The sequence below is a fragment of the Lingula anatina genome, chromosome 8 (assembly GCF_051362555.1).
Source record: "Lingula anatina isolate TDL-2025a chromosome 8, LinAna3.0, whole genome shotgun sequence".
In the NCBI taxonomy this organism is placed as follows: Eukaryota; Metazoa; Brachiopoda; class Lingulata; order Lingulida; family Lingulidae; genus Lingula; species Lingula anatina.
In genome coordinates, this window is record NC_141774.1 from 19118630 (window position 1) to 19145514 (window position 26885).

The following is a 26885-nucleotide window of genomic DNA, read 5'->3' on the forward strand; positions in this document are numbered from 1 at the left end:
GGTCTTTTTTCAATCGGCGCGTAGTATTTTCACAGCTCGTGACGTCCTCAACATGGAGGATGTGGAAAAGCAGATCTTGTTACTGAAGAAATACCTTGAGAAAGGGCCTGCGGAAGAGAAGGTTAGCCGAAGAAAATAAGGAGTAGTTTCTTTACAGATAACCTTTGTTAGTTATGATATTTTTCTTCAGAATTTCGAAAAATTCAAACGTTCGATGCTAGTGTGCAGCTGCGTCATGTGGCAATTTCACTTATAATGTTAAAAGCAAATATGTGTAAGTACTGTACCATGGAGAGGCGATAGTGGGAACCCAATAGCCTACCCAGCACCTCTGACCCGTCTTACATAAAGCAATAAAATAAGATAAATAAATGAATAAAATACTTAACTATTATAACGACAGACCTACCCTTAATGCATTCCTTTGAACTTGACTTTCCCCAGATTTTCAAAGTGTTCAGGAAGTTGGAAAAGTTGCCTGTTACTCTTGACGTGCTACAGTCCACGGGGATCGGGAAAACTGTGAACCACCTGCGAAAACATGAGGCAGTGGGAGAACAGGCCAGGGCCCTTGTCACCAAGTGGAAGGGTTTTTTAAAAGCAACACCTGAAGAGAAAGTTGACAGGTACAAAGCTTGCTTATATTCTGGTTCAAAATTAACATTCAGGGCTGTTGCCAGGAAGGGGGTAGTTCTAGAGGTTCAATCAAACCGGTGAAGGTCTGCTGTGGGTACAATTTGATCTAGGTAAGTGAAGATTTCATGGGAAAAGGTCCACTTTTTCATAAAAAGGACCATCCCTTTGAAATTGTTGGCTACAGACCTGACATGTTTATGTTGAGCTCATAGTACAGAAATGTTGCAAAATTTCTGTCAGATTTAGCTACACATGTTTTGATGAAAGGAAATTCTTATGCACTAAGAGCAAAGCAGAATGTTTTTATTCGATCAACAACTAATATTCTGCCTGTTGCTTACCTACAAATTTATTTATTTTTTTTATTTAAAGAGGCTATTCACCTATTGAGGCCCAAATGAGCCAAATGAGTCATCATGAAACTCACAGCACTTGGCATTTGTATTGATATTATTCCCTATTACTATGTATTTTCTGGCAACACACTGCATGGAAACTTGATTTTGTGTCACTAGGTTAGCACACAATTTAATTTTCAATTAATTATCTTTTTGAGTAAAGATATGAAAAATACCTTGCAGATCTCCTCAGAAAGATGGTGGTGACATTTCCAAGGTCAAGGTCAAGAAGAGTGACAATGAGAGTCATGACCATAGGAAACATAAAAGCAAGAGTGGAAAAGGTCACAGAAAAGAGAAGGCAAGCAACTCTAGCATTTGTCATGAAGAGGAAAGAAAACACACCTCTGCCTCTAGACTACCCAGGGAGTGCAACTCAGAGAAACCAGAAAATGACATGGAAAAGACCAGCTCAGGCGACTCCATGCAATACGCAAATGGAGAGAAAGACCAAAGGAAAGTGTCCAGTTTTGCAGGTGACACGCCTGCGATAGCAGATCAGAGAGAGAAGTCTCCTTGTCATTATGATTTACATACAGACAGTAAGGATGTGCAATATAAAAAAGACATAAACTCTAAAGGTACCTTGGGGAAAATGGAGCCCCAGAATAATATGGTGAATGAGGATCTCGAAGATAATCCAGGGATGAGTTTCGAAGACTTCTTGAACTATGATGCTGGTGCTGCCAAACGAAAAGTATCCAAAAAGTCAAAACCACTGGAAAATGCAGAAGAGAGGAAAAATGCATCTTATCTCACAAAACCCAAAACTGATTTGACAAAAGATGCCAAAGATACTGTTAAGGGTTCTGATGTTGCCAAGAACAGTTCTCAATTGCACAGAGAACATTCTAGTGACTCTGGACACAAGCATTCGAAAAGTAAAGAAAAACGAGATCATAAACATAAGAGTGGTCATTCCAGTGGTCACCATCATGATGGTCATTCTAAGGCCAAGCATCATCATAACGATGGCAAACACAAAGATAAGTCAAGGTCGGTATCAGAGGGGTCAAAGTCCAGCAGTTATCACAAGGATAGGTCAGGGTCAAGGTCAGGGAAAGAAGGGTCAAGGTCAGAGAAAGATGGGTCGAGGTCAGCTAAACATGGAGAAAAAAGAAAAGCAGATGTGAAGATGATTGATGTTCCAACTCCATCCAAACAGGTTATTAGAAACAATCCACATGATTGTAGTTCTTGTTAGATATAGGTCTTAGTATGGGAACAGTTTGATAAAATTTTCAAACCTCAGTAATTAGTTTATTTCAATATATATAAATCTTTTACAAGCTCTCTGTCTTAATAATTTCAACAATTCCCAACATTGTTCCACTGGCAGATCTAGGGCTTTGCTTGGGGGGGGGATAATAAGATTTTAACATATTTGTCTTAAGAAGTACTGGTTAGAACTTAGAATGGACTCTCTCTATCAGTTTGTTTCCATGGTTACAGATAAAGCTGTCTCCCGGTGACATCCTAGCAACACTACCAGAGATCCAGCCTCACTATAAACCACTGCCACACATGGAGCTAGAGGACGAGAACAGGAAGAAGAAAGGTGAGAGAGAGACAAAAGAGAAGTGAAAATGTGAAGAGTAAGCTAAGGAGAAAAAAAAAGGAAAGAGAGAGAGAGAGAGAGAGAGAGAGAGAGAGAGAGAGAGAAAGAGGAAAATGGCAGAGGGAAGAGAGGACATGACAGAGAGTGAGAACAAGTTTGTGGATGAAAGGGTACAGAAAGGACATTTTAACAGTAGAGAGACTGAAGTAAAAATGTGAAGAGTAAGCAAAGGAGAAAAAAGGAAGAAGAGAGAGAATGAGAGACAGAAGAATGGCAGAGGAAAGAGAGGACATGAGAAAGAGAGAGAGCAAGTTTGTGGGTGAAGCATTAAGAAAGGGTATTGTAACAGCAGAGAAAGAGAACGAAAAGGAGAGAAAGAGAAATCTTAGTGAGAAGTAGAAGTCATGAGAAAAAGGGAGGGGGAGAGATAGAGGAAGTGGGGACTGTTTATAAAGTTATGATGAATATATTTAAAATGTCTTAATTTTGAAATACACCCTGCTTCCTATAAATATGCTTTCAGATTCCAGTTGAATTGTTGAATTCAAGATATATTAAAATTACAATGAAAAACAGGCCTGGCTTTTATCAGTATCTCTTTGATACTAATGTATTGTGGTAAGTTGTACACAAATCATTTTGTCTTCCTCATTACATTTTTAGGGGAATTTGTGGATGAATCTCTAATTGGCACCAAAAGCCATTCTCGTACTCAGGTTTACTCAGGCAGAAAGCAGGTCTATCTCACAGGTATTGTATTATTAAAACTCTGGTAGATTGTGACCCCCCACCCCCACCCCACCCTACCCCCACCCACCCCACCCCCACCCACCCTACCCCCACCCCCAGTCCCCCAGGCATTTAGCTATGGAGGTGACCCAGTTCCTGACACAGTCCTGTCAGTGAAAGTGTCCTTTTGTAATATTTTGTATCTAACATTTAATAACATCTTTACCAAACTTCTTAAATATCTTCGGATTTCAAACTTTACTTGAATTTTGCTAATACCAAATACTTACATAAATAAATTTTAGAGGGAAATAATTAGAAAAAGTGATGTTTAATGGTTTGGAGATTGTTGTTTCTGTGATGAAAATTGTTTTTTTAAAACCTTCATGATTTACAATGCAATATGTAATGTTTATCTGATTTTCTTCTAGAAGTACCAACTTTGTACAATGCCTGCATGAAAGTACTGATAGAAAACATAGACGGTAAGTACTGACTAAACCCAGCAGGTCAGGTTGATATGTTGTCTCATTGTTGGTGTGTCTGTTTTTCTTTCTTAACTTTTTGTTCTCGTAAGCATTTCTTTCTCTAATGTTGTAAAGCATGGTAAATCAAATGGAATACTGACATGGTGAATTAAATGCAATATTACATGACAAACTGAATGAAATATTGCATCTGATTCAGTCCTTCCAACAGAAGAGGCTTGACTTATTATCAGATCTTAAATCAATACTTACTGTATTTATCAAATGGGCTACTATTGATTTATCTTGAATTTAATAGATTAAAACTTAAGTCCAAAAGTTAAGACCAATTTTTGGGCTAAAGCCATTTTATGAAGCTGACATCTGTTTTCAAAGTGGATGTTATGATTTGTCCACGTCTATGGGATCAGGCCCTTGTAGACATCCCAGATAGACTGGCACCACTTGACACTGGTGACAGCTCAGTTCACGTAGGGAAGACCTTGTGAGAAGGTCAAAACTTACTCGTTTAAAATAAGAAACAGTATCAGATTCAGTTTTTTCCTTTACTTTGCTGACATCTGTCTGTTGATGTGATTTCAGCTCTAGACTATGTGGGTGGCGTGCCTTATGACATCATGAAGCCCGTCTTGGAGCGGTGTTCTCCAACTCAGCTGTATACTCTGGAAGACTACAATCCTGTAAGTAGACATCAAGTGCTGTTAGCACTGTATTGATAATGTGGTGATAACTTTCAGGGGTAGACCAAGAGTGAATGATGATGATGATGTCTTGATTTATCATGATTGAGAGAGAGAGAGAGATCCCTCATAGATTATGTGAACTTTATTTTTACATTATCCATGGACATTTTATTCTCTTATAAGGACTTTGTTTGGTCACTGATGGTTCAGAGAGAGAGGAAGGGAAGGAAAGGGAGAAAAAGAGAGAGAAAGAGACTCCACATCCAACAGTTTAACTATCAAAACATCAGCCGATAGCAAATGATCACTTTCAAGTCAAGCCATTTTTTCCTCTGAATTTCAGCAATTTGTGGGAGAGACGGATGAGTTGTGGCACCTGCATAGCATCCGAGACTTCAAGACTGCCAAGCCAGAGGAAATGGAGACATGGAGGGAGCTTTACCTGGTGAGTTATTGGAAGGCACGCAGTGAGGTTTGACCCTAAAATTGCTAAAAAAAAAAACAATAATAATAATAAATAATAATAATTAATAAATAAAATTCCAGAAAATTTGAGCTATGCCATGAATATTCTTTTATTACCACCTATTACCATCTTCAAAAGGCTTCACAGATTTAAGTTCAATAAACCTGCTTTAAATGCATTGTTAACTTTCTAGGTATGAGGCACTCTGGGAATATAATGAAGATAGAGACTGATTAAGTTGACTGATAATGTGAAAACTTAATAATTTAAAACTTGTTCTTTTGTTCAGTAATTTTGGACACTTCTTTGGTTTGCCTTGGTTATCAAGGAAAATTTGCTGAAATTTCTAGTAAAATTCATGGTGCCCTTTTATCTGCTGCGTGTGGATATTCACCTCTAGACTTTTGACTAGCAGGCAACTTTATGTCTTCACTGGGCTTATACCAGATAAACATATAATAGATGTGATGTCCATACGTTATAGTGGTGTGAATTTTCAAGTTTCTATATTTAAGGTCTTAAGAACTATTAATTACGGCAGTCAACTGTAGTGTGCCAGTTGTTTCACTGAATATGTATTTCTTTTTTTTTCAAGCGCCTTCATGACGAGAGGGAGGAGAAACTGAAAAAGATCACTGCAAACATCTCTAAGTCCATGCAAAAGGCTACACCAGGTATAGAAAGATATACAGTATGAATAAGAATATAAAGCCAAAGATATATTCTTTGAAGGCACTGTCACACCTGGCTTATAGAATGTGACAAAGCCTTTAAAAAGTTGAAGAAAAATGTGATTTATCCAATGTATACAAAGTGTAACCTTATCATCATTTATGAGCCTCCCATCATAGGTGAACAGTCTAATGTTCAAAAATTGTTAAAGGTTCTTGGTATTTACTAGTACATCACAAGTATTTCTTACACCTAATGATATACTCTTTCCATGTTGGCAGTTTTTGTAAACATGTACAGGATTCTCACTGGAGCAACTTTTCCTGAAATGGGTCATACATATCCTCTGTTATCACAGTGTTACCACACTCTCAGGACAAGCCAAGTCTCATAATTGCATTGGATTTAGTGAAAATTTTAAGTACCAGTAAGACTTGTGAGATTTTCTTTTCTTCTTTGCTTTAATATTAAAAAATGACCTTTATAACAAATTTCAGTTCGTCAGGTCAAGCTGGCCTATGTTGATGTGGCCGCCAAACCCCCCAGGGAGGTCAGGAGGAGGCAGATGAAGTTTGGCACAGCGGGGCCCTCAAAGGGTCAGAATCACCTGGCCAAGCTGACCAGTCAGGGAGGAGTGCCAGAGAAACATGTAGTACCCACCCGTCACGTGAACACCTCCCCTGTACCCTTAGGGAGGCAACAGAAAGGTAGATGGCGCCATCTTGGGGGGAGGGGGGTGAACTTTCATGCCCACTGATAACGAGTTCTATTATTGGTGTGTTAGTCAAGAAACATAGCATAAATCAAACACTTGACCAATCAGAGTAAAGGAAACATCTTCTGAATCAGTCAAAAAAAAAAAAAGGTCAAGAGTCTTAGGTTAATCTTGACACTTTTTTTTTAAGGCAAGTATTGTTTTTTTTTCCCTGTGTAAAGGCGAGTATGTCACTCAACACAATGCATGCTTACAGCTACTAATTTACCTTTGTGTCAGAAGTACCTTTGAAACAGGCACAGGTGCTGAACTATCCAATGCCCTGTTCCGTCTGGCATTTGGTGGCTATTCAAAACACTAGACCAGCATTCAGTAGGTCAGCATCTGTACCACATTTCATAGTCATATTTGGGAAGGTATATAGTTACACCATGCACATATTTGAGTGAATGGCAATAACTCTACAGACTACAATCTTTTCATTCATGTTAAATTTTTAATTTTAGAGATATTGTGTTTTCCAATCATAATTTCTTAAAAGTAGAGCATTCCTATTAAAGTCGTAATAACTCTTCATTTTGGCCAAAAATTGGATTTTCCTGGAGTAAACGGCAATTTTCCCGTACTTACCAATGGTCAGCGACCCCATTCCTGCATTCAAAGTTAATCCAGGGTTTTTTTCCTAAACGTACGGTTTTTTGTTAAAATCTCTTAAGAGATTTTAACTGACGGAGCTCTCTCTGACATCGCATAGTCACTGTTGACCTACTTAAAACCGCGGGAAAAGCAGACAACAACAACACTATATAAGATTCATGAGATATATTCGTCTTTTTGTTAAAAATACATTAATATCCACAATGTGTGCCGTTCTGGGCTTTTTGTTATCCGACGCACTGTACAAAAACTCGCAACTTACGTCTGCGTCCGCATTAATGCGTTTGGCGCCATATGTTATTTTGGTCTCGAATGAACGCGAGAATCCGCGTGACACCATTACGTCATTAGCAACGAATGCCTTGATGAAAGCTTCGAAAGCCCTATTGACAAGCACAGATTTTAGTTTTACTACAATAACGGCCGTTTTAGTGGTAAAATACAATAGAATATATTTCCATGCGTTGTTTACAATGTATTTCATGCGGAATTTTGAATCTCAAAGGAAGAGTTATTATTGCTTTAAGTGGAAGCAACACAATTAAAACCAGGTTACTCTATACTTCTATTCTGTGCAGTAAAAACACCACAAATGCTGTATAGAAATATAATTTTTTGTGATTATGAAATTATTCATCTGAAATTTTTATAATTTTTGCCCATTAAAAGATTGAGTCATTACTGTAATTCTCATTTGTACGTGTGAAAAAAAAAAAGAAAAAATGTCAAATTTTTCCTACCATTCAGGTCATTCTGTTCATTTTTTTTTCCATCAAATATCACACAATGACAGGTCAAGATCAATTAATTGAATGTAGGTTTCAGACTTTGGATAAGCAAGGCAATGTTGAATTAACCACAGAATAGCAGGTGTAATTGGGTATTTAACAATTCTGTTTGTTCAGGCTTCTATCCCTGAAAAATTTTGTACACTTATTTACTTGAGCTGAGTTCTCCTTAATGTTAGATAATTTATTTAACAATTGCATATTCCTTGTTTTATGATAAAATTTGAATTAAGATGCCGATGCCTTCCAAGATTACATCAAACGTTGCAACATTTCTTTGGTCCATTTTATAATTGTTTGTGATTTGAACTGTGATATGTTTCCTTTGCTCTGATTGGCAAATTGTCCGATTTGTGATATGCAGGCTCTCTGACACTGTTTTAAAAGGCAAAAAACACTGCTTGCTGCAAAATGATGTTGATGTTGATGATAAGTTGTAGAATTGTTAATTGCAGAAAATGCTAATTGAAAAAGCCCTCATTTTAGACAATGGTTAGTCAATATCACATATTTTACTTAATTTTTTGTTGATTTTTTTAATAGTCCTAGTAAAGTGCTGTAAATAATGATCCATTGTTTCTAGATAATAAAGCACTGTAACAGTTGTGCAGTGTACAATCAAGTGTCTGCATTACCGTATGCTACAACTGTATGGTGTTTGAGTAGATAATGTGTCACAATGCAGTGTAACAGTATATGTTATTGCAGTGTAGTTTTCCTTGTTTGCCGTTCATGATGGCACAGGATGGTCCTTTGTAATTAGTATTGATTTTTGTACACGAGTCTTCATAGTCTGCAGAAAGGTCAAATTGACACGAGTTTACCTGGTGTGTTTGGTTGATCTTGAAACAAGTTTTGTAATGTGGAATTTTGATATAATAAGATAGTAATAGGGTTTGTGTAACCACAGCATAATAGCACCTTGACTTAAGAAAAAAAAGTAATAATAGGACCTGGTGTCAGTGGTTATGAAAGATTCTTTTTTTGTTCAAAGAAGTCAGTGCAAAGGATATGAGTGCAGCTTTTGAACAATTATTTGCTTGAGCCCAGTTCTGCAAAACAGCATATTTACCAAAAGCAGATTTAAATTCATTCTTGTTTTATTTGAAATTTGGATGCAGGTGTCTTCCAAGATAAATTAAAATTTTGCAACATTATTGTGGTCCATTATATAATTATTGTTCTGATATGATATCGGTATGTTTCCTTTACTCTGATTGGTCAGTCGTCTGATTTATGGTTTGTTTATTTTTTCTGTGAAAGGTCAAAATAATTAATTATGTCCATGATAAACAATAAGTTTAACAGACCTCAGATTCCAGGATGCCTGATCGTATGTTATGCCAGTGTATATAATATGAGTTCTCAATGCTTACATTTTCTTTATGCATTTAATTATTTACTTTATTTTATTTATTTATTTATTTATTTATTTATTTATTTATTTATTTTTCTTGTTCCAGTAGTTCGTCATGTTGCCCCAATGATGCAGAAAACACTCCGGTTTATGAAGAAGCTCTCCAAAAGGTAGCACTGCAGAAGCTTAAGCCCTCTGATGGTCTACGAATATGAAATTCTGCCAAGTTGACATGAGGAGAAATGATTAGGAACTTTTCTCCAGTCTTTGCATTTGGTGCACAAGACACAAGTTTTGGGGGAAGAAATTCAGACTGTGAGATAGAAGAGAGTTATCCAAGGTTCTTATGTGAAAAAAAAAAAAAAGGAAAGAAAAAGAAAAAAAGTGTGTTCTTGATACATTAGTGTTGTTCTGAACATCAAGATTTCAAACACTGTGAACATCTATGAAAGGCCTTATCTTGAACAACCTCAGTGATGCATATCTTTGGATCAGGTGGTGCAATCATCTGCTTTGCGTTTAATAGAAAACAATACGTACGTATTGAAGTTTAGGGAAATGTTGGGTACCTTTTCATGAAGGACGAAACATGGTTTCTTTTAGCAGCAAGGTATCTGTTTCAGATTCATTCTTGAATTTCTTGAAACCACGAAAGTTAATTTAGAAGGAGACACATTAAAGCCAGTTAGCAACAATATGTACTGGTATTTGTTGTACCAGTGATACGATAAAAACTGGTTTTGAATGTCCATTGCACATGGTTAAGAAAGCAGAGGTGTCCTGTGTTCCCACAATACATCACTTGTTGGTAGAGATCAAGGAACACTGAATAGGTAGTAAGTACCAATAAAAGGAATTTTGAAAAGTTTTTATGCTGTGAAAGGTGAAGAAAAAAAATTTGAAGATGTTAAAAATGGCAGCTGAAGTTGTGAATATTAGTTATGTGGTGGTGTAATTATATGTTAGAATTATATGCCAAAATGTTTTGCGATGTTTTTTAATTATTATTATTACATGTAGGTATCTTGTACACTGTAGTAAAATGACCGAGAACTAAATGCGATGTTTTGAAAACATGGATTTGGCGTCCATGCAACCCAGTTGCTGTTCTCCATCTAAAAATGCTTAATTTATTCCACAAATGAATCCTTAAAGGATGAAATACATTATCTCAATTACATTTTAATTCATTCTGATGTACCGGATATTTGGGTCATGCTGTAAAGTATGATACAGGTACAATATTATTTATTGAACACAAAATCCAAATTTTTTTAAAGGCATATTATGTGAAAAATGAATAAGACGATTCGGCATGTATTTTACCCGAGAAATCCCTTTTGCTTACTCCAATCTAACGTAGACATATATTTCCAACATAGGAGGTGCGATGTTCCTCAGTTAGAGAGATGTATTTTATCTCCTCGGGGCAATTTTAAACTTAGTACAGTCATTATTGGTGGGTCATTAATTGGTAAAATGAGTATTATATATTACAATACAGTTGATATAGACACTTGTCAAAGCGCATGGTTTGGATTGTTTTAAAGTGCAATTAGGAGTATTTGTGACTGAAGTGCTTGTTAGGCCATTCGCTGACGTGAGGCGTTTCAGCTTCGGTTGGTTGGCTTATGAACAAGTTATCTTAAAAATTCTTCACAAATGCAGAAGTTGCCATTATTCAGGAGGAAAAGAAGTGATTAAAATTTCAACCAAAAATTCCCCCCCCCCCCCCAACCCGCTTACCTAATATTTTAAACGATTTTTATTGCCCTTGGAAGGATACTGTAGTCTTGGAATGTCTAGTTCAACATACGTTTAATATAGATACAAAACACTAATTTTACCTAAATTTTCTACATTGCCGTGGCGGAGGGTTACGCTGTTGACCTCTATCACATATCTGTGAACTGGGATTCTCTTTTAGTAAGACCAATTGTATTATGATAAATACAATTGGCAAAATGCTAATTACTGTGCAATAACGCTATACCACAACGTTGAACCTATAGTGTTTATCATTGTTATTATTATTATTATTATTGGAAGGCCTTTCAACTCGAATAAAGCTGTTTTAAATCACTGTTTTGAAATGCTTCTTGTTTTGTTAGGTGTGTTTTCCTTTTCATCAGAAGTGATTTTTTTTTCGGAGGGTGGAGGTGCCCTTTGTGGTCACGAAATCATCTTTCATCAGATAAAAAAAGCTCTGTTATCTGATATATTTTTAACCGTCTATATCATTTACAACTTATTCATGTATGAGCTAGAATTTGTATGATGATAAGGACATATATATATATATATATATATATATATATATATATATATCAACTAGTATCAGTATATATATATATATATATATATATATATATATATATATATATATATATATATATATATCAACTAGTATCAATGGTATCTCAAAGTGCTGAGACCATGTAACGTGGGCTTCACTTTAGTCGGCTCCCCGGTTTTAGCAGTCTAATCTGAGCCCCTATACGTAAGACTTTAATTTGTGAAACAGATCCCAGAAGTAAGGCAAAATGCTATTTCTAGGGCTTAAATCGATCTGAACCGTAGGTTTGTACTTATTAATGATATTTTGAACCAGTAGACGGGCATTTCAGATCAGAACAACAATGGATTCCGAGAAACAAATTGGATCGACTTAGTCGCTGGCTAATCATTGCTCGGATTACTCTAGCGTAATTGGACGTACGTCCAAAGAAAATGCCTCTTATTTCATATATATGTATTTTTTATAAAACTGTGGAAGAACCAACATTATTATAATTATAATTATTATTATTATAACCATATATCAGTGTGCGCGAAGAGCGTCATGCTTTTTATGTACAGACACAGATGTGTCTGTACATATAGCCATCATCTGCGTCTGTCGTCGCCGTCGCCGTCGTCGTCGTCGCCGTCGTCGCCGTCGCCGTCGCCGTGCACTTTTACCGATAACACGATAAGTGGAAAGCCATTTTGCCTTTTGATTTGAAACTTGCAGAACTGATGAATATTCATAATACGCAGGTCAAGTTCGAAAATCAGCATGATCGGGTCACTCTTAGGGAATTTATGCTGTTTTTTCACTTTTTTCAACATATATGCAGCACCGATAACACAATAAGTGGAAAACCATTTTACCCTTTGGCTTGAAACTTACAGAACTGATGAATATTCATAACATGCAGGTCAAGTTCGAAAATCGGCATGATTGGGCCATTTTTAGGGAATTTATGCTGTTTTTTCACTTTTTCAGCATATATGCAGCACCGATAACACAGTAAGTGGAAAACCATTTTACCTTTTGGCTTGAAACTTACAGAACTGATGAAAATTCTTAATACGCAGGTCAAGTTCGAAAATCAGCATGATTGGGCCATTTTTAGGGAATTTATGCTGTTTTTTCACTTTTTTCAGCATATATGCAGCACCGATAACACGATAAGTGGAAAACCATTTTACCTTTTGGCTTGAAACTTACAGAACTGATGAATATTCATAATACGCAGGTCAAGTTCGAAAAACAGCATGATTGGGTCATTTTTAGGGAATTTATGCTGTTTTTTCACTTTTTTCAGCATATATGCAGCACCGATAACACGATAAGTGGAAAACCATTTTACCTTTTGGCTTGAAACTTACAGAACTGATGAATATTTATAATACGCAGGTCAAGTTTGAAAATCAGCTTTATCGGGTCATTTTTATGGAAGTTATGCTATTTTTTAATTTTTTTAGCATAATGCAACACTGATACACGATAAGTGAAAAACTGTTTTACCTTTTGGCTTGAAACTTACAGAACTGATGAATATTCATATTACATAGGCAAAGTTTGAAAATCAGCGTGATCGGACCAATTTTATGGAAGTTATGCTGTTTTTTTCACTTTTTTCAGCATGTATGCAATACCGCTAACGCATTTCAAGAAAAATCAATTGGCCAATTGTCTTGAAATTTACAGGGGAGATCAGTCTTACTGAAATACAGATGGAGTTTGAAAATGGTTCAGTTTTGGTGAAGTTATGCCTTTTTTTGTATATAAGTGTTTTTTTTTTCCTTTGATTTAATTCTTAGGCATGTTAAGAATCTCCTCTGTGAACTAATTAAATATGTAAAGGTGTTCTTTTGACATTTTCTGCATCTTAACAATATTGTTAGTTGATTATATAAAAAAGATGGTTAACCTGTTATTGTGTATTATATAACAAAGTGTCAAAAATGGAAATAATAATAAACTCATATCTTTACAGTTTGTCAGATTCAATCATTCACCATGTTCAGAATCTCAGAATGGAGCAAAATGGCAATTTAAAATTGTTCTATTGATATTTTTCCTATGACAGCAATTTTCTTAGTTGTTCATTTAAAAATGACAGTAAATTGATTATTTTGTTATATGAAAAAAAGATGTTGAAAATGGAAAGAAAATCAATTCAATACAGTTATCTTTTGTTTACATTTTAGCATTTTGAAAGTGTGACTCTGAACTTCCATGGCCTTGAAGACATTTCCATGTCACATTTTCTGTAAATCCATGATACTTTTATTTTATTATTAAAAATTAATGGTCATTATATTATATTGCATAAAAGTTGAAGAAAACCCTAATTTTGGAAATGGCTGCCGGAATGACCATTAAGGAAAAACCATGTTACTTATGATACTCAAACTTACTGAAAAGTTTCGTAAGACTGATGTGCAGTTTGTGTTGGAAAATCAGTGTGATTGTTTTCCGTTTTGGAAGCAATGTAGCTCTATAGAGTGCTATATGGGGCTACTGTGTATGGATGGTGGTAATTGCCCCTTGGGATAGTCACAAGCTAAATTCAGAGCTATAAAATCATTTGCCTAATTGATTTCCAAGTGCCCATTAAATAAGATTACATAAAACACACGCTGAGACTTCCCAGTAAAGTCCCATAGGTTAAGCTCTCTTAACTGTGTCACATAATTAGGAATCTATGATAATTATGCAGGTAAATGTTGTTTAATATTGCAAATAAGTTAACAAAACAAAACAAAAAAATAGATGAATAACAGTGTCTTATTATCCTCAAACACATTGGGGTTATTCATATCATGTTATTACAGCAAGATTAAAAGTTTGAATAGTAGCTTTAATGGGATATTTTTGTGTTTTCTTTTTAATTTTTTTTTTCAAACACTGGCATTTTCAGCTCCCATCCACCTGAAGCTCTTCACATTTTCTGTATTTTCACATAAGCAGTTGCACTGGTTTTTATTTCTTTAAACATTATGTAATATTATTTTATGCACTGTCATCATTATTTAGATATTGGGATTTTCATTATGTGAATTTGGTCCTGAAACTGTAATCTTATTGCAGGGGTGGATTGAGGCCATCTTCTGGGTCTTTCAGATTTTAAAGTTCACATTGATGGGCATCTCTTTTTTCTGTTGGAAGACCATCAAAAATGTAGGATGGATCAACAAAGATAATTTGGAATACTGTCAGAAAATATCTCTGGATCAGCTCCTGTTATTGACGATGTCACCTGTTGTGCATGATTAAATCTCAGCGTTGATTGACAGTGCTATTGTAGGCATCAAAATTGACAAAATGAACCATTTTCTGCATTTTTATTTTGTGTTTTTGTCTGTACATTTGACAGCTTTGCTGCCTTGTTCTCAGTTTTGATGTCAACATATGGTATAAATGGTTTTATTACAGACAAATATCACCGAAATAGTGAAACGTTTTTGAAAAAATATGCATGTACACCAGGAATGTTAACTGTTTATCGTCAACAACTTTGGGTGATTTTCAAACGCTGATGTCCCTGTAAGAAACCGCATGGCAGGATTACATCTTCATACAATGAAATAAAACATCTGGAAACAGAACTGCTCTTGAAAACTAATGGCAAAAAAACTTGTTCAATCACACCGGTTATTCTTGCTCAACTTGACGGAGTGGTTTCTATAAAAAATAGGTACCAATAATCACCAGGCAGCAAAACTGACATCTCAAATAGTATATTCTATCTGAGACTGAACTGCCGAAAACAAAATCTATGCAAGTCTCGTGAATCGTAACTCGTGCCATTCGACCCAAAAGCTACAGAAGAACGGCACAGAAGACAAGAAAACATGCCAATTAGGTTAACATTTACCACGGGTAATTGGAGAGCTGGCATGAATGTTCAATGTCAACGCCTAAATCTGGCGTGACTCGAGAGAAATTATCTAAACATTATTCCCACAAATTAGTTGTACTGTGGTTAGCAATGTCTTTGCGGTCTATTTTCTCATGTTCTGATCACTGGTTGTCACCTTGACCGATTTCATTTGCTAAACACTAGATAACCACTGTTTACGTGGTCGTCATATAACGCTATGCGGAACATACTCGTGGTTGGGATTTTGTTGTTGCTTAAAAGGTTTTCATAAGGTCTCACGTGCGCGAGGGGTGGGTGTAGCACGTGGGTTTCAAAACGTTTAGACGTGCGATAACTTGAAAAATCTCTCAAAGGGTCACGAGGAAACCTGATGGCAAAAGCAATAACGTTGGGCTGTACCTGACCAGAGCGAATTAAGTGAGACTAAGTTAGCTGGACTGTTATTTTCCCGGTCTCAGAGCCCCGTTTCTGTGCTAGAACGTACCAATTAAGATGCCTTCAGAATAAAAAATATAATTAAAAAAGGCACTAAATCCAGTATGCTTCCCGCTAATATGAAAAACGTAAAAATATCCAGTATTGTAAACGTAGCATTAAATAATCTGTATGCCTGTATAGGCGTTTTTTTTTTTTTTTTTTTTTTTTTTTTTTTTTTTTTTTTTTTTTTTTAGAGGTTGCATGTTAAATGTTCCTGTCTGTCTTCCTGTATTACTTATGTCGTTGGTTTTTCCCCTTCTTGCTCTATTCTACGGTTCGTTTCGCCTCATGATATAACTACTACTAATTATGGGAATGCACACCACAAATGGAACCAAAACGTATATATTCATCAATTAAAGCGTAGCAAAATGATTGTTTGGGAAGTGCTACAAAGATGCTACATACAATATACCAAACTAGATGTATATCCAATTATTTGTGTGAAGTCAATTCTGTTTCTTGAAAGAAAAAAAGTATTTTATATTTCCAAATTCATTTCATTTTGACTATTACGAAACAGAAATCAAAATGGAAGTTATTTATTTGCAAAATATGTTAACCCCTTAAATTAAAGAAAAATGCTCTGAAGTCGTGATTTTTTGTTACACAATCATCTTTAACTATTTCGACAGCTGAAAAAAAGATGGATGTTAAAATATATCCTATCCACGATTTTCCCACGAATCTGAATTTTCCACGAAAAATAAGCAGTTTATTTTTATTCTCACAAGTCATTGGCACGGTTTATAGCATTCCTTATTGGCTTATTTAGTCCTAAATGACTGGCCATTACAGAAGAAAATATTGGAAATATTGACATCTGTTATCAAGAATTATAACCATCATACAATATATCGTAAACCCAATACCTCGGATAGTGACTGATTTGATCGTTTTTAATGTCTAAATTGAGAAAGATAAGTAGATTAACAGGACACGTAGGCAAAAAATATGACTTTAGTACTTGGCAAATGCGGATAGTAGGTCTATACATTTCATTTATATAGAATTTTAAATTATATAACTGTGTTAACAAGGCCGTATGCTGCAGGTGGGGGGGGGGGGGTAAAGATTTTAAAGTGCAAGCCGCTTTCTTTCTCCATGTCAATCTGAAGATTATTATTATTATTATTATTATTATTATTATTATTCTTATATATATATTTTTTTGCATTTGCATTTGCATACCAGTCAGCGTCCAAATGAGGAGTTCCATTCGAGGCCTTTAATAATTGCTCTCCTCGCCACCTCTCCAATTATTTTTCTCAGTCTACGGAATTGATTAAGTTAGACATAAATGAAGCAGCCTCAGCATCATTACGGGCTGCGAAAGTTTTGAAGTCTGCAGAGGTGAAAGCTCCGGTTTAAAGAATACACACCTGGACTTTACCCTCTCCGTTGTCGATTTCAGTAAGTGGAGTGGAAGGGTTCCAGGATGGTTGTTGAACAAATATGTGTAAAAATAAATAAATAAATAATAATAATAATAATAATGTTTATTGAGCACTAAAAGTGTACATGGCTTGACATCTGCTGGCTCACTTATCTATACGTAGAGTAGTATGCTGGTATATACGTGTATAAAATAAGTATAATAATAAATATCATTACATGACAAATAAATACCAATGAGCATGTCTTATATAATTGTTGCCTTACTTAATACAATGACAGAGTAAAAAAAAGAGCTTAAAAAAAGTATATATATATATATATATATATATATATATATATATATATATATATATATATATATATATAAGTAACACAGAAAAGCAAACAACAAGTAACACAATAAGTATATATACCTGTATGAATGGAGAACTGACTCAAAAGAATAACTACTATAGCTAGATGTAGTGAAGAGAGCAATTTACGTTGGAAGTAAATAAAAAATGATTGAATAACGAAAGAAAAAAAAGCTAAGTCAGCATGCCTTCACGTTTGTGCCACTCGCGTGTGACCCTGTCACGTGGATGTGCTACCGGCATCCTTGCTCGCCTAGCTGTTTACGGTTTCTGCGACAGTGCCTTTTCATTAAGAACAGAAAAAACGAATTAGGCCATTTTGCGTGATGCTTCCCAATTTTGATCAATGCATAATTCCTATAGTTTGTCGAAGTAACCGCAAAATTACTGCACAATCTGAGACGTTCTTGCTGTAATTTGAGGGGATGTGTAAAGCGTAGAACGCAAGATTTGCGTATGTTCAACATGCATATAAATACTGAAACCACACTTCGGTACAAAGGAACGGCAAAGGACTAGAATCTACTCATTTATTTTTATTTTAAATTTAGTGGGCTTCCACAAAGGACAATTACGGTTTTTAACCTCAGATGAACCAACGTGTCATCGTTTTTCTCCCATCATACATGAAAGTGACAAAGGAATATCGATAAGTAGCTTAAAGCGTATGTATAAAAGGCGCAGACATAACGTTGCATTTAACACTTTGATTTGAACTAGCTGAGAGTTTCTGAACGTCATTTCGGCTGACATATAAGCAAGCACATCCACGGAGTCCATTGACAAGGAAACGGAGGCGAATTGTTGGCGGGTAAGTGTAATCCATTCGAGAACCTATCACACTTGTTTATTGGTGTTATACCAGAGTTGATATGCCCTACTAAGTAAGCGCATACACTTAAAATTTCCCTTTGACTTAGTGTTTTTGACGGGGGCAAACCAGGCAGAGGCATGGACACAAGTGCTTGTTAACTTACGCCAATTATATATATATTTATTTATTTATTTATTTGTTTGTTTGTTTGTTTGTTTGTTTTGATAGGCTTCAGGCAAACCTACATTTTTATGTGTAAGACAAAGGTCAATCAGAGCAAAAATATGAAAAGCACGGCGAGAGGATATTTCTTGCAGCTGGTCCAATGTTGTTCGTGATTAGAAACAATGCTTGCGAGCTTCTTTCTTTCCGGCAGGGGTGTGTTTCACAAAGTGTCTACCGCCCAAACCAGTTCAAACTTTTTGATCAACATGTTAGCCAACTTTGATTCAAGAATAATCAGTAGTATTTTAATTCATTGAAATGCGGTGCTTGCTTTATAGGTCTATGAAACGCATGGTTTTTGTTTCAGACTAATAAATGCATTTTAAAGTTAAGTGCCGTGGATATATCTTGAACTGTGGCAGAACTAAATTATGGACTTAAGTCCCAGGGACGTGTTTTATACTTAGTGTGATTTGATCGGGCTAAGCCTGCAGGAATCAGTCAGCTGCCGGTATAAACAAAGTAGACTTTGCAGTGCTAGTCTGGAAGCTTGTAATTGTAAGAAATTATTATCCTACAATAAATGTATTTGGCATACTCGTAAATGGACTAATTTCACCACTGAGAGTGAAAGCATTATGCAAGCAAAACACAAGATATTCAAGGGGCTAAGTTTAAGGCAAAATAGATAAATATAAAAGTTAAGCAGCGTTTTAGTTCTTTGTACAACACAAATTTGTCGTCTAAGTTTTAATAGGCTAAGATGTTTACCCTAATTTTTTTGTCTTATTTTTTATTTATTTATTTATTTATTTATTTATTTATTTATTTATTTATTATTATTATTTTTTTTTTTTTGGGGGGGGGGGTGTTGTTTAAAGGCCCAAGCTCTACCATGTGTAATTGATATATTTTAATCTTATTTCGTATCTGTTAGTATCATATGTGTAAGAGTGACATTATACAACAATTACAGCTTGTGCTGTAGCACATTAATATAAATATTCCTGTGATAGGCCTACAAAGTTCTTGAAAAATATACAGGTTAACACTCTGCCAAATTGCATTTAATAAGGAGAGCTCTCTTCTTTTTCTTTAAGGGCAAAGAAAGGACGCACTTTTTTTTATTTATGTGACATCATATCAACTTAACAGCATGCCACAAAGCCAGATTTTCCACCGGCTGTCCTCAAAAAGGACATGGGAAGGGACGAAACCTCGGTCTCAGTGTCACCGAGGACAGCATGACAAACAACACTTCAATGTCGTATTCCTAGGGGCGGCCAAAGTCGGAAAGAGCAGCATCGTGTCACGTCTGCGAGGCGGACCACTGAGCGAAGTATATGTTCCAACAGTAGAAGACTGCCATCGCCTCGTGTACCTCAACCACGGCGAGGAAATGGTAATAGATGTCATCGATACTGCTGGATATTACTCTTTTCCCGCCATGAAGAAGCTGAACATAAGCAATGGCGACGCCTTCGTATTAGTGTATTCAGTGGACGATAATTCTAGTTTTGAGGAAGTAAGGAAGCTCCGTCAGGTTATTCTGGACGCAAAGAATGCGTCGAATGTGCCGATTGTGATAGTAGGGAACAAGTCGGATTTGGCGGGAAAGGACGCAGTAATAGGCCTATCGCGCAAGATTTCTGAGTTGACGGCGAGTGTTGACTGGGGGAATATTCATCTCAAGGCCAGCGCCAAACAAAACAGTAACATTTCTCAGATTATTATGGAGCTATTAACCCTGTGTAATGCACAGAAAATTACCTGATATTACAGAGCACGGAGTCGTGCAAAACAAGAATAGTACGATCCAATTAAGGAAGGCATATCCAGATAAATGGGCCAGTCAGAATTAATTGGCTAGCTTTGGCGCATATATATATATTATTAAAAAAAAAAAAAAACTAGCACACTGGTGTTTATAAGAAGATTGCTTGTTATTATTGGTGACCTAATTTTCACGCTGAGTGGCAAAGTTTTGATTGATAATGACAGAAATTTTTATTCTACAGCCAAAACCTGCTGCCAATTTTCGGCATTGAACAGAAATTTGATCTACAAATAATGTTTAAATGTACTACATTTGTATTATTTATCTATTATTATAGGTGTATGGGTGACACGTAAATAAAATATCTTAAATCTTGAATTTTGGTATACTATTGTCATAATTGCGGTACTGGTACGCGTACGCTATTTTTAGACTGAAACGTCCTGGACTTGAGCATTGGTGGTCAGAAAAATGTTCGTCACAGTGGAATAACTGAAACTCAAATAAGAAAAAGGGCATTGTTTTGGCAAATATCCAGGCCCCTGTTTGACACAAACGTTGAGAGGTGGTTGTATGTGTGAGTTTTTTTGTTTTTTTTTTTTTTTTTTTGGGGGGGGGGGAGGGGGACTTTTGACGGCATATAAACACTTATAATTTCAAATTTTAATTTGGGCAACAGTAACCAGTGTAATGAACCTTTTATGCATATGATATCCATGTCCTAAGCTTCTATAAATTTAGCAAAGCTCAATCCAAGCATGAACTCAAAATAGGCTATTATGTCGTCATGTTACATGTACTTAGCACAAAACGCAATCCAAAATTAGATTCCATGATTCGTGTCGGACTTACGCCAAGTCAAACAAGGAAAACCCACCTACCCATTATGACCAGTGACACGTGTTTCTCCCAGACGTTCGGTAACTACACGTGCAGAGTGATGGGGAGCCTCCAACCCTTGAATTCTCCGTCTCGCGGATATCGCCTCCGTCTTTTGACTCTCCAAAAACTGATCTCCCTGATATATATATAGGCCTATATATATATATTTTACACATTCTTATCTTTAGATGGATGTCATGCTGTTGTGCAAAATCTCTTAGCTGAACCGACCTGAGAAATGACACAGAACCTTAAACACATTTTATTTCTGATTTTGACTATACTGGCCAAAAGGATGGTCCTTTGAACTCCCGGGAGCTCCCCCCCCCCCCCCCCCCCCACCACACACACACACACACACACACACACACACCGGCTGCGGTCCTGCCCCTTCTAAGTGCACTGCCAAGCAATGAATGCCCCACTCACTCCATTTTCATTTATTTATTTATTTGTTTAATATGACTAGAATGTTGCGAAGGGAATCAAAGGGTTCTGCTTGGACATCACACAATTACAAATCGCCTTTAAGATATTGAAGCCTTTTTACAAACATGCTTGACAAAGTATACAACTTCGCGTCCTTTGTTTGATAATATTGTGCTTTTACTGATATATCAAATTTGTATAAAACGTGATAAAAACAACCTCTATTGATAAGTTTATTTTCTTTCGTGCGGATGGATGTCAATTGCGTGAAGTAAGTTAAAGAGATAACAACAGTTCATTTTGACCAAAAAATGTTTATTCTTGGGGTAAACGACGATTTTCCCATAGTTACCAATTGTGAATAATTCCGTTCCAACATTTAAAGTTATTCCTTTTTTAAAGAGATTATTACAGTGGTTAGCAATCTAAGAAGGTCATGTGGTCTGATGGCAAGCACAGATTTCAGAATAATTGCCATAACCACCGTTTTGGTGGTAAGATAGAATTAATCATATTTTTATGAGTTGTTTACAATGCATTTATTGTTAAATATGGATCGCGTGATATAATTTAAGTGTTCTTATCCCTTTAATCACTGAAAACAAGGGTTGGGTCCACTCCTGATTAATAAAATGTACTTTGAACTACAATTAGGTCGACGTCAACATGTACATCTCACGTGCCACAACGGCGTGAGTGGCTGTCAAACTGTTTATTACAAAGTTAATGTCAAATTTCTGTGCATTTCACAAAACTCCACACATCTCGACTTCACAACGTGCACCACTGAAATCTCGACACTAAAATACCATTACCGCGTGTCTGAATAATATTTCTGGTTTATATTATTTTTGAATATGCACTTTTCCCAATTATTTAAGCTTAAACTGAAGATGTTTCCATTTTATCCTACGTTTAAGTATATGGGTTCTACAGCCTACTAGTTAAAATACATGTGTATATAGAGATAGACATCATTTATCATTATCCGCTTAAGGTTACATTGTTATCTGAATGATATGTTTATAATATTTAATTGAAACTCCGATTATATAACATCGCGTATCTGTATATCTTAGTGTCTTGAATATACAAAAATGAGAGAGAGAGGAATAAATACATAACGGTAAAAAAGGGAAAGATGAATTCTAGAAACCACTCATGGGTTATTGAATTGCAGAACTATTTCCCGAATTAAAGATTAACAACAAAGATAGACAGCAATGGTATATATTGTGCAGAAATGAGAAAAGCCTGTGACTGCATACTGGGAGAGGTCTCATCTGTTGTCATGGTGACCCCCTTTTGATCGATAGGGGGCACCAAAGGGGTACCAACGCTGTTTCCCTCCGAGTCACAGGCGGATGGATCTTCTGGTTTCTCGTGGCTCACCGTGACATTGACTCTCCCCACCACGATGTCTCTCCCTCCCAAACGCTGCCTCGCTTTCATTTCAAAGCACCTAGCCCGCCTGAGACCAACCTCATAGTTCGGGATGACAGAGTTAAAGCTCACACCGCCCTTGTACAGGAGTTTTTCCTTGCTGTCGGTGCCGTTGTTGGCGTCGGGGACCTGGGCAACAGGAGAAAAATGTCTAAGTGAACACTCATATTTTTCTTTTAAGACGTACGTCTTCGAGACAGTTCATCATACTACTGTTATCGTACATAATTGATTTTTGCAATACACACAAATTATGTTAAAATAAATGAATAAGATGAAAAACATTTATTTATTGTGTGGCAAAAAAAAGTTTTGCTTCAATTTGTAATTGAAGTGTGACGTTCAATGAAAAACCTGATATGAAAAGTAAGCCCAGAGTTGGGAAATGGACATTACCTAAAAAGGGCAAATTTAAAGTAAATATCCAAGAGAGTCAGAGCGACCAGCTTAACTATAAATGACACACATAGGTTACCTACTTAGAAACTCACACAAACACGCGTTCACATGAACGCATACTCGTACATACGCACACTTAGTGGGAATACTGAGTATACTTTGTACACTTATATAAACACATGGAGACACAGCCATGTGTACACGCACAAGCACACGCACACACACACACACTTACACATTCACTGAGAGAAACTTACCAGAAGCTGACATTCATACTCGAACCTGGCATCCGTGAGTTTGACAACGATGTTTAAAATCTCTTGGTGAAGAAAGTAACATAATGGCATATCATGGTTGCTCTCTATGGAAATCTCCAGAGACCATGGAAAATAGATGGTGCTGAAGTTTGAGAGGAGTGGGTGACAATTCTGGTGGTGATCTTTCAAACCATATCCCGGGGGACACACGATTCCACTTGCAAGGGGCTGAAATAGGAATATCAAAGAAACAGCACAACCGGTACCAAAACGGGAATCATACGAGGTAGTCTGAAGTTTCGCAAAAAAATAAAATAAAATAAAATAAAATAAAATAAATAAAAACAAAAATTAAAAAAATTAAAAATAAAAAAACTCAAAATTTAGCGAGACCTAACCGGATTTGGAGGAGAATTGGATCAAAGACATTGACAGACAAGCGAGTGCCGAGAGGCAATTCATACAAACTAACAGACTTTATCCGCACCAGCGGGAATTCACCAGGATCTTGCTTGTTGTTGATGATTGTTTTGGTTGAGACCGTGATCTCTGACATTGTGCCATGACGCATTGGTAGTAATGGTTCTAATGTAGAGTAAAGCTTAGTGTTATGAACTGTTGGGCATACTGTTGTTGTTCCTTATACTGTGTCGCGCTATCTGGTTCATATGAAACTAGGACCAAGATCAACACTTGACATTTTTTATTGTTTTCTAAGAGAGAGAGTGGGAGTGAGCGAGAGAGAGAGAGAGAGAGAGAGAGAGAGAGAGAAAGTGGGGGGGAGAGAGAGACTCACCAATCCGCCGATCGGTGTCTTTGGTTCCGCCAGCGTGAGAATTGCAGCAAAAGTAATCGAGTCAAATTGATTTGACACGCCTCTCGTTTCTGTTAAAAAAATCATTTAATATCTTAGCACTGCCACAGAAAATTCTTTGATTCTGTCTTGTTTTGCCAATTTTTATCTTCAGGTAGAAAGGTATATGGTAAGGGAAGTTGGGAGCAGGGATCCGCTGTTCCTTCCACTGAAGCCGCCTTTACCAGTGTATAATGTCAAATATGAAAACATTTTACATGTATTTCTATATCGGAACACTCACATTATTGATGCTTTTAAATAACAAAGGATGTACTGTTCGCACTGAAATTGAAGGGAAAAAGATTCCTGAAGCCGATATCGCGATAGCTAACAGGAAAGTTAAAAAGTCCGTAGCTAGTCGAAAAGGCGTGTTAATTTGTTAATCTGATTGCATTCAGCGAGAACCCCTGTGGAGTCAGTGCACATTAACTAGGTCAACGTTACTCTTTCCAAGAAGTTATAAAGAGAAGGAGTAGAAACAAGGGGTTTCCTTTCATCCTATCCTCGTTACGGGCTTAACCCTAATAATTACCCAGCTTGTGGTCTTAGGGAGAGCTTTTGCCTAATACATATTCAAAAGACCGTTCACGTGGGTTGCTTCAGCCAATTGGGATAAAGCCTCGCGAAGTCTCTAATAATCTCACAGAGAAAACATGGTGGGATTACAGAAAGGTGTAGAGAGAGATTTCAAGCCTGGACGCAACCATTTTGGGAAATAAAACTCAAATCATGCGAGATACACCTTCATTTGATCTAGAGCCGATCAGTTATACAAAAATTAGTTTCACATCAAGAATGTATGAGAATAATTTCACAAACCCACCTTCAACGCTAAAATTTGCACCTGTAGAAATCTCATATTTATTTTAAATTCTTTTTGTCGTGTAAAGGCGTGTAAAGGAAATTTACCTTCATCTAGGAATGACACATTCATACAGAGCCATGTACACAAAACAGTAGTACTTGCAATTTCCGTATGCCAGCCTCGTTTCTTTCTTTTTTTGGCACATTATTGCTTATATACCAGGTAGAGCTTAAACAGGAAAATTGGGGAATTGAAAATAAGTTATTGCACTTAATATGATTCTAAATAAAATTTCATAATACATATTTTTGTTTACATCTTTGTCTATTACATGAGGCCAACTAATAGTAGACTGATAGTTTAAATTCATTAGAAGAAAAAATCAAAGAAATATTTTTATTGATTGATATTGCTTTATTTCAACATTCGAGCAACTTGTATAATATCTAAAACAAAGTACCAGCAATGAAAATATATCAATATTGTTACACCCAACAGTGATTAAAGCAGTACAAAAATGGTTAGTTTTTATTTTGATGTGGTGATTATTTTATTTTATACTTTAGACAATTAGCCAGTGAACACTAAATTCCCTTTTAAAACTTGGACCACTAAATTCCCTTTTAAAACTTGCACCTCTTGTGCACTATAGTTTAATATTAGTGCCTCATCAAGTTGCTGCTGGAAACAATCATTTTGACTGCTCAATTATGGCTACATGTACATCTGCCAGCAAAACTAAAGATCTTTCACCTGCATTCTCTTCAACCTGAAATGAGTAAGTGCGGAATTCATTACAAAATACAATAAAAAATTGAAAAAAATTCCGAGAGTTCCCTGTCATCAAATTTTGGACCCACCATTTTGAAAAAGTCCCATGAAAAGTTGTTTATTTGAAACGTTGTTTTTCATCTAAAGGATTGATTCATTTAATATCACAATGTTATATTGTAATGGTGCACGTGCTTAACTAACCAGAAAAACATAAATTATGTGCTTACACCACGTTAAAATTACCAAAAATTGTCCCAAACTGTCACCCAACTGTCTCTAACCAATTAAGGGACCCGCCATTTTGAAAAAGTCCGATGAAAAGTTGTCTATTTGAAACGATGTTTTTCATCTAAAGGATTGATTCATTTAATACCAAAGTGATGTATTGTAAGGATGCATGTGCCTAACTAACCATAAAAACATAAATTATGTGCTTACACCACTTTAAAATTACCAAAAATTGTCCCAAACTGTCACCCAACTGTCTCTTACCAATTAAGGAACCCGCCATTTTGAAAAAGTCCGATGAAAAGTTGTCTATTTGAAACGATGTTTTTCATCTAAAGGATTGATTCATTTAATACCAGAGTGATGTATTGTAATGGTGCACGTGCTTAACTAACCATAAAAACATAAATTATATGCATACATCACGTTAAAATTACCAAAAATTGTCCCAAACTGTCACCCAACTGTCTCTTACCAATTAAGGGACCCGCCGTTTTGAAAAAGTCCAATGAAAAGTTGTCTATTT

General features: G+C 36.1%; 2 protein-coding genes, 1 long non-coding RNA gene and 1 pseudogene across 5 annotated transcripts; 3 read left to right on the forward strand and 1 right to left on the reverse strand.

The window, feature by feature from the left end:
• On the forward strand, positions 1–11230 carry LOC106176962 (uncharacterized). Of its 2 annotated transcripts, none has more exons than XM_087019450.1 (11): positions 1–121; positions 445–626; positions 1218–2199; positions 2487–2592; positions 3256–3342; positions 3753–3806; positions 4392–4489; positions 4836–4937; positions 5554–5632; positions 6128–6337; positions 9254–11230. In XM_087019450.1, exons 1-11 carry the CDS (start codon positions 53–55, stop codon positions 9319–9321), a joined length of 2037 nt encoding a protein of 678 aa, XP_086875576.1. In that variant the 5' UTR covers positions 1–52; the 3' UTR covers positions 9322–11230. The 2 variants fall into 2 exon arrangements, with proteins under 2 accessions (XP_086875576.1, XP_086875577.1); XM_087019451.1 differs by having other exon boundaries at positions 9257–11230.
• On the forward strand, positions 6368–9227 carry LOC147760516 (uncharacterized). The gene is made up of 2 exons (XR_015335737.1): positions 6368–6904; positions 7530–9227. It is a non-coding gene; the product is annotated as an uncharacterized LOC147760516 (long non-coding RNA).
• Positions 11231–17736: 6506 nt separating the features above from the next.
• LOC106176954 (GTP-binding protein Rhes pseudogene) lies at positions 17737–20858 on the forward strand (annotated as a pseudogene). The gene is made up of 2 exons (XR_015330858.1): positions 17737–18341; positions 19610–20858. The product of XR_015330858.1 is annotated as a GTP-binding protein Rhes pseudogene (transcript).
• A 1110-nt stretch (positions 20859–21968) lies between these two features.
• LOC147760517 (uncharacterized) lies at positions 21969–24450 on the reverse strand. The gene is made up of 2 exons (XM_086994368.1): positions 23697–24450; positions 21969–23169 (listed from the first exon to the last, which is right to left on the reverse strand). Exons 1-2 carry the CDS (start codon positions 23784–23786, stop codon positions 22792–22794), a joined length of 468 nt encoding a protein of 155 aa, XP_086850494.1. The 5' UTR covers positions 23787–24450; the 3' UTR covers positions 21969–22791.
• Positions 24451–26885: the final 2435 nt, after the last annotated feature.